This window comes from Carassius auratus, chromosome 38, assembly GCF_003368295.1.
Source record: "Carassius auratus strain Wakin chromosome 38, ASM336829v1, whole genome shotgun sequence".
Taxonomy (NCBI): domain Eukaryota; kingdom Metazoa; phylum Chordata; class Actinopteri; order Cypriniformes; family Cyprinidae; genus Carassius; species Carassius auratus.
The window spans coordinates 16,933,751-16,948,025 of NC_039280.1; the positions used below are offsets into that span (position 1 = coordinate 16,933,751).

Genomic DNA, 14,275 nt, shown 5'->3' on the forward strand with positions numbered 1-14,275 from the left:
TTAATTTATTCATTTTATTTTTATATTTTAGCTTTATACATTTTTTTCCCATGTTGAGTATTTAAATTTTTCTGGTTATCAAATTAAGGCCATTCATTTCATTTATAATTTATTTTTTAATTACTGATAATGAAGAATACCTTTACAGTTCTGTGTGTGATATGACGCTAGTTTTACTCAAATCAAACGGTAAAAGGCTCATGAAGTGACTCTCAGAGCAGTTTTGGAGATCATGTGTTCTAGTCCTCATTTTGAGAGACGACAGACACTAAAATCACTGCGAGCGACAGGCGTACTTCAGTATATGTGTAGTAAATGTAACCATGAGTCTGCGCCATTCATTAACAGAGACACGCAGAACATACAGGATATACACATCGTGATTTGATTTAAGTTTAATGACCTACTTTTGATTGGTTAATTCTACGTTTGACAAATTCCGTGACATTTCCGCGTTAAACTATGAATTCTTTTTTTATTACTGGATAAAGACTAAACTGCGTAATTTTCCCGCATATCATGTGTCCACTTGCCTGATGTGAATATAAAATACCTTGCATTCCGTCTCTGGTGAAAGAGCCAGTATCATGCAAATATATTTGAAAGGTCTGGGCGAGCACCTAGTCACGTTCTCGCGAGACATATTAAATCTTGTGAGATCTCGTGCCACATCACACCCTACAAATGAACTGTCCAAACACAATTTCAAAGAGTGAGAAAGTCAAAAATCCAAACCCTTGTCAAAAAGAAGCAAGCTTAATCATATTAAATGTGCACTAGTAGTTTACTTCAGTATTTAAAATCTGAACTTTCAGATAATATAACAATGAAATACAAGGTCACTTAAATGTAAGTGACTATATTTTTTGACAAAATTAAGTACACTAAAGTGCAGCTCGTAATAATAAAAAATTTGATTTTTTTAAGTACATTTTAATCATTATTTTAGAAGCTTTTGTTGTGTATACTTTTCTGATAACGCACATGATAATAAGTTTAACTGTGGTCTAGTGTTATTCAATGTTATATTTAAAGTAAATAGAAAAAGAATAGAACTGAAAATGACTTATATTTTAGCTTACCATTACATTTGGCAGATCTACTTAAGTGTGTAAAAAAAAGCGCTCTTATGTTCAAATTATTGCATTCAATATAGTAGTAGTATATTTTTATTTAATGCCATGTCAGCATTTTAGGCTATTTTCATGGCAAAAACAATAAAAAAAAAACAGCAAACAAACAAACACAAGTTATACTAGATATATATATATACTAGATATATATATATACTAAATAACTTAAGTGGGTTTGCATTTAATTTCCAGCTACATTGTCGACTTGATTGCACAGAAAATGTATAAACTCTGATGATTACATCACTGAATTCAATGATGAACTGCCTTTAACTGAAAATTGAGTGTTTACTATTGTCCTTTTACATTATTTACACACTATTTTCCTATTTAATACTTTAAAGCTGCTTTGACAGAATCTGTTTTGTTAAAAGCGCTACATAAAGATGACTTGACTTTAATATACATTTTAGAAAGAAATGCTGAAATTATTAAAATAATTATTAATAATAACATTTTAATAATTTCAGCATTTCTTTTGTCTTGTGGACTAAATGTTAATATCTTTTATGCACAATATCTTACTCAGGACAGTACTAAATAAAAAATAACATGCATTTAGTATGATCTCTCTTATTTTTTGAAAATTACTCATATTTTCACAGATTCTGCAAGGGGTGCACAAACTTTCGAGCCCCACTGTACATTTATTTCTAACTTCTATTCTTTTAAAGTACAATATTTACATAAGTACTCTTTTCACCTGAAGTGTGGATTCATTGCAGAGCTCTCGTCCAGCGAAGATGACCCGCAGTTGATCAGGCTGTACTCCTTGCAAGCGTCCCACAGTCTCTTTCAGCTCAGCTACACTCGCACCATGTTCCAGTTCCACCGGGAACCCATGGCTGGAGTTAAACCGCACATTTACTAAGAGAACAGGAGAGACCATGGGAGAGATCTTGTCAAATCCTGGTCATTTTCAAAGACAGACAACAGGTTTATTCCTGTGACAGTCAATAGGCAATATATTAACAGTATATAGAGTGAAAAAAGTTTTGTAGTCAAGAGCAGACCACTCTTAAAGCTTGTCTTCATAAAACCAGCCCTTTAGGTGAAACAGATTAATATCTTGCCTTTGATACAGAGATATTTTCTCTCTTTTTTACATTTGGATTAAAATTATTCTGTATGTACTCTGATGCAAGTGTTCCTTATCAGTACATAAACATGAAACTAGAAAAGAAAAAAAAAACACGTTACAAATTGTATATATATATATATATATATATATATATATATATATATATATATATATATATATATACACACATACATATTTAACTATTTTAATTTAAAAACAATTTTTTAAATAACTTCGACTGGATTCGTATGAGGGAAAAAAGTAATATACACCTAGGATAGGGATGTCAACGGTTAATCGATGATCGATTAATTGTCGATAAGAGATTCAATCGATTAAAGCTATCAATGGTCGGTTAACCTATTCAATGTTGGGCTGTGTGCGGCTCATGCACAGAACATATATTAATGCATCATCATTCATTCATAATATACAAATTAAGATTATAATGCGATTTAAACTTTAAAAGAAAATTAAAAACAACACAAAGTTCTTAATCATGGAAAGCAATAGAAATGTAGTAACTAAGTAATGTCAGATAATTGTTTCATGTTGTGCGCTTTGCAGGGCTGCAGGACACAGGACAGATTCATTCTTACAAATTGTTAAATCCTTCCAACGACTTATTAATTTGTGGCAACTGTTCATGTTTCTTTTATTTTGTTCCCTGAATAACCCATGATTTAACTGAATTGAGGGAACAGATTAATAATTCTTAATTCATGACATTTTAAAGAATTGATGAAAAATAGGATGCTTTAAAGAAACTGCATAGCCTATGTAAGTAATAGGCCTAAAATAAAAATAACAGTTTGTTTTAATAAAAAAAAAAAAATAATAAATAAATTAATAAACACGAAATATATCCGATTTAATTAAGATAATGGATTTAAAACAGAAGTGTGTTATAGCACTCCATAGACAAGAACATGGAAATTAAAGGATGACAATGCGCGTTCTGTTTGTTTTCTATATTTTACAACAACACAAATCTTCTGTTTTTTATTGTGAGTATGCACATTTGCTGATTATATCTTACTCCAAAAATGTTTTTTTTTTATATTTTATTTTTTTTTGTTTTTTTTATGTCTCAGCTGTTCGATCATGCTGGCACCTCATATGCACATCACACCCCCCACATATTCTAGCGATTCAAACTTACATCACGGTGTTCATTATCAAAATAAAATACAGTCAACCAAACATGTAAAAGGTTACACTGGTCAGTTTAAATAGACTTTTGTATACCGATCCAATCTGCTGTTATGCCAAAGATGTTTTTGGTCATGTGAAGAGGATGATCTTTTCCAGTCTAAATTCCAAATCTGACATTTCTGGAGCAGGATCAAACTAAGTACTGGTCATAATACTCAGATAAAAATGTTTCATGTGAGCAACAGTTTGTCTTGCAGCAGCGCCGATGGAACCATGAGATAACATTTATTTTAAATGCCATAAAAAAACATTTCAATTGTGTTTTAAAATACAACAACAAGCACCAGGAAACAATTTAAAGAGGCATGTTCAGCAGTCAGTAAAATTATCTCAAATGTATGGTCCACCCTCTTCATTTTATCAAATGATCATAATCACATCTATTCATTTTATAATCGTGCTACTAGCATTTTATTTAAACTAAACCCCCTTTAATTTGCGAGAGAAAGCGTTTTTTGTTGTTGTTTGGTATTATGAGTGAGTTTTGCAAATCCTGTCTAATCTGCTGCCAATAAGTTTAATGATTGATCGATTAATTAATTGTTAATTTAAACAATGATCGAACATGGAAATGATCAAAAATTGACATCCCTAACTTAGGATGACTTCAGAGGGAGTAATATATGGCTTAATTTTTATTTTTGTGTGAACTAACCCTTTAATGCATCGTATTTCATTCATGAGGATCAGTGAATGTTTGAATCTTTTTTAATAGTTCTGTTTGAGTTCCTCCATTGTCCTCAGTGTTAATATCAAAATCATACAGAAAACTGAAGAATCCGCAAAACATTGAGGATTTTTCTGAAGAACAGTTTTTAGTTTAACTGTTCAGAGCAAACAAGGGACTCATGCACAACCATCACAAAAACAGAAAGACAGTCGAGGATCATCCAGGTAACAGCACACAGTATTAAGAACCTATCAACAGAATACAAGGTAGAGAAAAGACACTATAGACCCTTTTGCGTGGACGTCACAGGTACGTCACGGCGCTAGCTGGAGGCAGGGGCGTCGCTAGGCCCTTTTTAGGGGGGCTTCTGCCTAAAAGCGAACATCAGAGAGTACAAGGTGTGTGTGTGTGTGTGTGCGTGTGTGCGTGCGTGTGTGTGTGTTCTCGCATCCAATACCAGTACGTCTTCGCTGCGTTCACTTTCAGCCTTTATCACGGCATTTCTTCCAACAAAAATGAAGCGATTAACACCATGAAAACATACTTTAGAAAACGATCATGATTTATTTTAATTTACTTTTCAAAATTCAAAACATATTATTGTGTATTTCGGCATTACATTATGCAGCCATTCACAGAAATGATTAAAGACACACATCATTGTCTGAAAGTACTAAATGTCACAGAGAGAGAAACATCATGTGGAGTTATTTTGTTTTGTATTATTAAATATGATTTTGTATTAAGTAATAATGAATCATTAGTGTATCATGATACATATATTAGAGTAAGAGTAAAGGGATCTGTGATTTTTTTTTTTTTTTTTTTTTTTAAGTAATTGATTTATAGAAGTGGCAAATTGATAATGGTGTTATTTTTAATAAATAGAAATAAATATAGAACAGATTAAACATATTGCCAATAGACAATTACATTAATACATGTTTTGTCTATATTCTTAATGAATATTAGCTGGTTAGTTAAATGATTTGAAATGAAATTAATTTCCAGGGGCTGACTTGATGTATAACCAACCGTATTGTTGATTATAAAGGCTAAAAAGCTAAAAATTAATAATAATAAAAATAATAAAATATAATAATTTATTTTTCATTGTAGATGGATATACAACATTTTTTTGTCGTGCGGGAGTAGGTCTGCAAATGAGCAACAGTCAGGTGAGAATAGAACAGACAGCCTCACACACACACACACAATACCACTGTGTTCCCAAGATTCATTGCAGTCATTGAACCCTTATGTTGTTTTTAATTTTCTGCCAATTTCCACGTACATTTCATAAGAAAAAGCTGTGGTATCATCAAAGGATAAACATGAACGTCCTAATACTGAATCAGGAAGTCTTTATTGTAAAAATCTACATTCCCAATTCAAAATTTTCCAGTGACTGGTCACATCTAAAAAACTGTATTAGTTTTTTTTTTACAGTGTTGTATATGGCTCAGTCAGTACTCCTACTCCTATATATGAAATACAGGGAATACAATGGAATAGTGGATTGCAATAAGGTTAGTAGTATACAACCCTACCGTAATAGTAAAATAATATTTTTTAATCATACCCTTATTGGGGGCTGAGCCCCCCTAAAATGAAAATCTTAGAATCGCCCCTGGCTGGAGGCAAAACAAACGGAAAACTGGAGGCGGCTAATACAAACCAACATAGGGTCGGCTACTCAAGGAACTTAAAATGTCATCTTGTTGTGTTGTTGGTTGCCAGAATCAACGGAGAACATTTTATATACATTGTTGTGATTAATTGTGACCGGAATTTAAGAACATGGTAAGAAAGAATAAATACAGAAAGTTTATAATTAATTTGCAGTCTTCAGAATTTTTATTTCTAGAAACTATTTATATCTTAATCATAATTTTACTGTAATGTCACTCTTTAATCTAAGGATTTATACGCCCTGTTTCTCTTTACTATACAAGCTCGGTTTCTCTATCAGGTAAGTGTAGATGTCAGGCCACTCAATCGGAGGTAACTTAATCCTGTCAGACTCAGATCGTCCATCCAATAAGTGATTGTGTACGGGTCGACCAATCTGGTTCCGTCCGTTAAAGTTAACTATTTCAAATAATTATCACGGTCCCGGACAGTGCGTGACCTTAAATATTCAGATAAAGAAGATATATTCAGATTTTCTCTAGCCATTGTTAAAAAAAACAAGCTAAGAAAACTCGCAAGCTACCATTTGTTCAAGTGTTGAGGGGAATCTTTCTGCCTCCAGCTAAGCCCCGCCCACACAAATACGTCACCTTGTTTACCAACTGTAAAAGGGTCTATAGGATTAGGATATATAAAATAGTACAAAAAAAAGGCTACATAAAAGAGGTACAGAACAGGCTATACAATAGGGATGCACAATAAATATGAGCTGTTCTGATATTTATTGATATCTAAATAAAAGCCGGTTCTGTAATCAGCTGTAAATCTCTACACGTGTGATTTCATGTGGAGCACCATTTACTACACAAAGCCGTTGTTCACTGACAAGCGGCGGAAAACCAAGATCATATTTTGCGCGTTTTTTTATTTTTTGTAAATGCTGCTCCACGTGAAATCAGGCATATGTGTCATGCATCCCTACTATACAACACCAGACAGAAAGCAAAACGATTAAGATAAATCAGTGAAACAATACAAAAACTCAGTATGGCATAATCACAATGCGTTAAAGTAACAGACAAACAGAAAAGACTAAAGACTGGAGTCAAAGATAGGACAAAACAGGTGACCGAGAGAGACACAAAGGGACATGTTCATTAAGTCTGTGCACCCCACTCCACCCCGAAAAAAAAAAAAAAAAACAGCCCCCTTCATTAAGTTGACTGTGATTTGGCGCAGAAGGACTTTTTCTTGTTATCATGTAGGCTTATTATTTTAATTGAAATGACTCAACCTTTTCAAAACCCCCAGAGGCATAGAGATAAACTCAGAAATGGAAAAATGACTGATATTAAAGAAAAAATCCACATTAAAATTGCACATTACGGGGAAAAAAATGTGAAGGGTGAGAGGAAGGCTGTGGAGGTGTTTGTTCTCCACACTCATATGTAATTAGCTCAAATTAAATATTTGTTCTAATTGGATTTGAGTATATCAGAACATGTTAATGCACATCATCACAAATCAAGCAGTTAGAAATCAAAAGTCAGTTTGGTTATAGAATTCTGTTTATATCTGAACTGTGTGTGAACAGAAACATATTTAGCTTTAAAACAGTAACGACAACCATATTATGCATCTGTATAAACAGCCTTTTTTTTCAGAAACACAAACATACTCAAAAAAGAAAGCATGAGAGAGCGGGGTTTCGGTCATGCAGACTCGATAGCACTCAGCAATAGCTCTTCCTGAAAATTGCATCTGGTGATATTGTTGACTTAAACACAGAGGGGGCAATGCTTGCACTGATTGCTACTAAATGACAAAAGCTGAGGGTCTTGCAACACTCTTTAAGAGAGGTTTGAGTGATTGCTTGTTGTTAAAGCGTGACATTCTCTAATAAAGGCATCCTGTTGACCACATTTGAAGACAAATGACACTTGAGCCAACAGCACGCTAAAAATACAACAAATCATATCAGAGAGAATGGAGAAGGACAGAAAAAAAACCTGGACTTGGAAGGTTTAGAGCAGTGGTTCCCAACCACGTTCCTGAAGGCCCTCAACACTGCATGTTTTCCATGTCACCTTAATCAAACAGACCTGATTCAGATCATCAGCTCATTAGTAGAGACTCCAAGACCTGAAATGTGTGTCAGACAAAGGAGAGAAGCAAAATGTGCAGTGGTGGGGGGCCTCCAGGAATGAGGTTGGGGACCACTGGGTTAGAGGACCAAATACAAGCAGTTTTGCATTCGTAATGTTAAGTTTAATTCACCCAAAAAAAAATAAAAAAATAAATCATTTACTCACCCTCATGTCATGCCAAACCTGGGACGCATGTCCCAAACAGCTACTATATGTCACAACTGTTTCCTGAAACAGAGTGACATCCATCTTTTGAACAACGCTATTTTAACAATATGGAATTTTCTTTTTTCTTTTCTTTTTTTTTTGTAAACTGCACTACTTGGTGGTTATGGTTTCTAAAAATTATGGTTTTGGAAAGCACAGAAATTGCAGCTATATTTCTGGAATCCAATGCTGTTTAGGACCCATTATCTTGTTTTATTTCTAGAGAGGTAGTCATACATGCTTGGAACAACACAAAGGTGAGTATAAAGAAGTCAGAAATCAAACTATCCCTGTAATGTCACAATAAATTCCATTGCCTTTGTAAAATGTGCCTTTTCCTTCTTTATTACACACATCAGTGCTATATTTTTTATGCTGTATCACCAAGCAGGCTTTAATGTCAGGGCAACTGGTCAACTACTTTTACTGATTACGCTAAGAATAGCAATGACTGCGCTGACAGTTGAGACAAAGATAAGCCCATACTGAGCGCAGAGCTGCAGTCAGGACAGGTCGAGGGTGACGTGTGGTGTCGGGCTGATCTCCATAATGTCTCTCATTGTTTTGTCTGCCTTCCACTAGGATAACAAATGAGTAAGTTCTCCGTTTGTCATGTTTCATCACAACAGGAGTCAGTTTTGCAAGCGCATCTCGATGTGCCTGGACTGTCAGAGTTTTTTGTCAGTCAGCGAGAGTGACAGAAATCAATCATTACCGCGCTCTGGGTCCGATTGCAGAGCAATGAGGCCAAACTATAGAATGTTACATTCAAACCCTAGTAAGTTCAACTCTGTGACTTTTTTTTTTTAACTAATGATTGACTGTGGTTACAGTGTTATGAAGCAAGAGTATTATTTAGGCACGGTTGCCTTGAACCAAGCACGATTATCCCCCTCCCCACTCTCCCGCTGCCCTGCATTCACACTTGCACTAAACTTTCTGGGCCAGTTCACGCTTACATCATGTATGAGATAACAGAGAAAACAACTTTCGCTAATATTCTGCCGAATAATTAATAATAATTAATTAATAATTTATACCGTGCAAAGATTTTCACTTGATGAAATAATAAGAGCTTTTTTCGCAAACTACATTTCCTGTTCATCAAAAATGTAAGTACCAGAGCAGTTATAAACCTAAATATACTTGATTTAATTAAATTAATTGAAAAGTGTAGTGTAGTAGTAGTAGTAATAGAATATGTTTGAGGCTGTAATGATGACAGTAGTGCACACAAAACAGTATCTGCTCCACACTCCGGCAAGGTTAGCGCTCGGTGAGCGTGAGTTTCACCAAGTAAAACATGTTCCTGGACAGTGTTGGGGAAAGTTACTTTTAAAAGTAATGCATTACAATATTGCGTTACTCCCCCAAAAAGTAACTAATTACGTTACTTAGTTACTTTTTATGGAAAGTAATGCATTACGTTACTTTTGCGTTACTTTTTAAATATGAGCAGGGCTTGATTGTTTTTAATATAAGAAGTTCTATTTATAGCAAATGTAAAAGCCCTTTCACACCAAGAAGTGTGAAGAATAAATCTCAGGCTGAAGGAAAAGTAAATTCACGTCTGTACAGTAGCACACAGGAGACACACTGTACTCTGATTTCTCTCAGTATGGGGACAGGAGACTTGTCAGTCAATAAATGGAAAAACAAAGAAACTGGCGTTACTTTTTTGAAAAAGTAACTCAGATATTTCCGTGTACATTAAAAAGTAATGTGTTACTTTACTAGTTACTTGAAAAAAGTGATCTGATTACGTAACTCGAGTTACTTGTAATGCGTTACCCCCAACATTGTTCCTGGATCAACATCCTTGTTCATCCTGGAAAAACATTTCAATCAACCAATCAGAACTGAGATATAACTTATCAGAAAATATTTGTTTTAGGCTTACAACCAGGTTTGGTGCTTCTACACCCTTGTTAATCAGCTATCATTTCCCACTGGTTTTAGGAATAAATTATGGGTAGGGTAGGGTTTGGTTTAGGGGTTGGGATTGGGTTAAGTCTACATTTTTGGACAATAATGTTGATCCAGGAGTTGCTAGATAGGATGTAAAGTTGACCTCCCTACTATGCTTCACTGATTTTTTTGCACTTTAATTTTTCTTCCTCTTTCTCTGTATAAGTGGACGGCTTCATGGCATCTGTTTGCACATAGTTCTTTTGAACCTTGACTTGTGATTTATTTCTGAAAGTGAAATTAATCTGAATAAAAATGTTGATCACAATAAATAATAATGTTGATCCAGGATCATCAGAAGATGCTGATCCAGAAAAATGTCTTACTTTGCAAAATCACAGTGACTGTTAGCACTCACACTGCATTCATTCTGCGCCCAAGCCCAAACGAACTGTGCCCTGGACCACTTCTTCCAACTGAGCCTGGACCAGCTAAATGAGCCACGAGCGCTTACACTAGTCAAACGAACCAGGCTTTGGGGGTCAAACGCGCTCGGACGCGGATCAAAATGCCTAGTGTGAGTACACCCTTAATGTACCACTGTTTCTAGGTTCAAACATTCAGTTCAGATCCTAAAAGCAAACAACAAACTGTGCTAATATACACTCACAATATTTTGTAGCACTACGAAAAAAATCATGATCCTAACCTTTATCTCCTTTATAGCTAAACGATTCATTTCATTCATTTTTTTTTTTTTTTTTTTTTTATGAAACATTAAAATATCGCTGTCTGGGATGCGCCTGAAAACTGTAGTGTACACTATGAGTTAAATTTTTTTTTTATAAAAAACCATAGCTTAAATCAATACTGTTCATAAACAGCAATTGAGAGTAAACTCAATTGAAACCAGCTTGAACCCTAAAGAAAATATAGTAGTTGAAAATAAAGAACACAAACTAAGAGAAGAAATGTTCACTGATAATATGTTTACTGATAAAGTTGCTCGGAGATTAACAGTTCTGCTTTGTCTTTATCTTCTGGTTGGTAAAATTGAGCAAAACAGACAACATTGTGTCTAAAAGCGACATTCTTTAGGCTCCAACGTAAGTCGTTGCCCTGCCTCAAATTAGTCATCAGACGACTGTATGAAATGGCAGATGATCTGCATAGATCTACCAGCAACATCAATGGACAAAATATCTTCTGATTTAGATGAGGAGTTACAATTAGTGGTGAAGTGGGTATGGAATAAAAAGATGGTTCTAAACAAACAAACAAAAAAAACTAATTTGCTTATTGAACAGGTAGAGGAAATCAGACTTCTTGGAATTATGCTAAACAGTAGGCTTAAGTGGTCAAAACAGATAAGAATAAGTAATATGGAAAAAGGTCTCTCAATCATTAAGAGATGTGCAACATTTTTACCACAGTATTGCATCTCTTAAAATGTGCAAACAATGGTTCTTACTTATTTAGACCATTGTCCAGTAGTGTGGTCAAATTCATCAAGTAAAGACTTTTTAGAAAAAAATACAGTTAGTCCAGAAAAAAGCTCCATTACTTACTCTTTTCTGTAACAGAATGGTTAATATTATGATAATGCACAAAATTCTAGGTTGTCTACTTGATAGGAAAATTATTTATCTGCTTTGTTTTATATTAAATATTTCAGTGTCTAGACTTCCAAGTGTACTGTGCTGTCAACTTCTGTATAGTAGTGGCAGTATAATGACTGTATAGTAGAAGTCATAATTTTAAGACCATGCATCAAAAGAATATATTTTGCTTTCTGTTTCAAAAATGAATCCAAAGCATCCCACTGTAATATATAGAGAAATAAAAATATGGAATGATTTGACATCGGACATTAAATGTTTTTTTAAAGGTGCCATAGAATGCAGAAATAGTTTTTATAAGGTGTTTGAACACAGTTTTATGGCAACAGTGTGTGAAAACAACCAGCATATAGTGGTAAAACTCCACCCACTCATTGTTTTATAATCCTAATAGTCTCTCCACACTAGCAGTTCCAGATTTCTCACTACTATGACATTATAGGCGGGGAAAGTCCCACACAATTGTGACGCTCTCTGCCCTATTAGCATATACACAGCCCAGAGTGAGAAACAGCGGCCCCCCATTACTGTTTTCTTGCTGTAACTGCTGGAGGTACAATGTCAGCGCACCAAAAAGCCATTAAAAGTGTTGTGTTTTGGGATGATCCAATGTACATAGGAGTCTCCACAGACCGCTGAGGACATGTAAGTTAAATTTAATTTTCGAAGGAAATGTTCCAGAAAAAAAAAAAAAAAAAACTGAAAAGTCCTTTATGTTTGTGCTAACATTTTACTGCGAGGGTCAGTTCAGCGCTGGAGTTGTGCAAAGATTGCTTCTAAAAGAGAGATTGATATCACATTTGTGTACAAACTTCCAGACTCCAGACAAAGTAAGCATTATGCCTCATATTTTGTTTTCCAAAAGAGCTTCTTGGCTCTCTGTAAGGCTAATGTTGCTAAAGCTACCATTGTCTCCACCTGTTTTCACTAATTCCACCTTCACGTGCTACCAGAATGATAGGAATGTAGTAATGAAAATTGCATTTGGAAGTAATGTAAGGATCAGTAACACAATCACCACCAGTTAAATCCAAACACTGGTATGCCCGCAAGCATGATCTCTAGAAGCTCCACACTCACCTGAAAAGGGAAGCGGAAGAACCAGCTCATTTTCATTTAAAGGGGACAAACACACACACACACATACACACACACAAAACCCTAAAAGTGGTAATTTCAACAAGCTATAAATCATTATCTGTGGGGTATTTTTAAGCAATTAATCTGTGCAAGTTAATCATTTGTTTGTCTTCATAATCTTTCATCAAATAGCATTTCTTCTCTTGATGATGTCAGTATGACAGCTTGTGCAGAGTATCCTTGTTCACGCCCCTCCAACTCCTAGTTTGCTACGAGCAAGAGAGAGAGAGGAGCACAAAAATAAAACCACACCCTCTGTCACAATACTAGTAGAGTTAGTAGCAAATTCTGTTCTGCAAGAACAACTGCAAGAACAACTGACCATCTGTACAAAGAGTCACATGACCAATGTCAAAACTATTTTTTTTTTTTATTAGGGCCTTAAGTAATAGTTATTTTATCTCCATTTTAGGTGACAAAGTTCTTTATTTAGCATTTTTCAAAATACTAAATTCTGCTTGTTTTCAGGATTAAATTAAATTTTTGGAATCACAGATTTGTAATGTAAACCCTACTTTTTGGCCTCCATGAGACATTGTCAATGTAAATAGAGAAATTTGGATTTCTTTATTAAAAACAATGATGCCAGCATTTTTCATTCAAAGAAACAACTAAATTCAGATGACGTGGACTCAAATGAATCAGCCAGGCCAATGCAATCAGCAGAGTAGCTGTTGAGGCAAGATTTAAACAGGCATCCAGGGTGATCATCAGTTCAGGTTGAGTGGTATTTGGATTCGGTTATCTTCATATGGGAAAATGCTGTCTCACAGAAGTGTGTTAAGCCAAACAAGGCTGTCAAGGTTCAGTGCACACCTTCTGATGCTGGGATATTTTCATCTCATCGAAGTTCCAAAAATGTCCAGCTGAAGCTTTGCCTTCATCTGAATGTCAGACTGCAGCAATAAAATTTCATCCTCCAGGGCAGATGCATTCATTTGGAAAGCTGACGCAATTTCTGACGCCTGTTTACAATTGCTGGGAAATGTTCTGGTCATAAAACTAAGCCTGATCTAAACTAAGTCACAAAAAAGAAAAAGGCAGCCTGCTTGAACACAAAAATTATAGCTATGTTTGCATGGGTATACTGTCAAATCTGCTCAAATAACTCCCATCAAACCAAATATTCACACTGTAAGATGGGAAATCTGGTTGGAACTGGCTGCAAACCAAACCCATGCCATGACCTTGGTGCTGTAGGTCCCAACAAGCTAAATACAACTAACAAAATCATGAACCCCCAGTTCTGCACCTCCGTTATGTCCGCTATCTGAGACCTCATGTCTAGGTTTCATTGGACCATGACAGTGGAAATTACATGAACCATCTAAAATAAATTTGGGTTAAAAGAGTAAACCGAGCACAGGGTGAAATGAATAAATAAATAAATAAATAAGTGGAGAGATTGAGAGAGATGTATAGAATGTGTCAACCTGAACGAAATGTGCAGGTGATTGAGAGTCTTATTGAATCTTACAGAATGTGTTCCTGTGGTTTTAAAAGGATCTCACTGAAAATTGAAT

At 35.0% G+C, this 14,275-nt stretch overlaps 1 protein-coding gene across 2 annotated transcripts in view; it reads right to left on the reverse strand.

Moving 5' to 3' along the window:
* The window catches only part of prkn (parkin RBR E3 ubiquitin protein ligase), a 123,778-nt gene that overhangs the window by 86,971 nt on the left and 22,532 nt on the right, over window positions 1-14,275 (reverse strand). For both annotated transcript variants that reach the window (XM_026224488.1, XM_026224489.1), the window contains exon 2: window positions 1,837-2,000. In XM_026224488.1, the coding sequence (XP_026080273.1) occupies window positions 1,837-2,000 (164 nt within the window). The remainder of the gene's footprint in view (window positions 1-1,836; window positions 2,001-14,275) is intronic.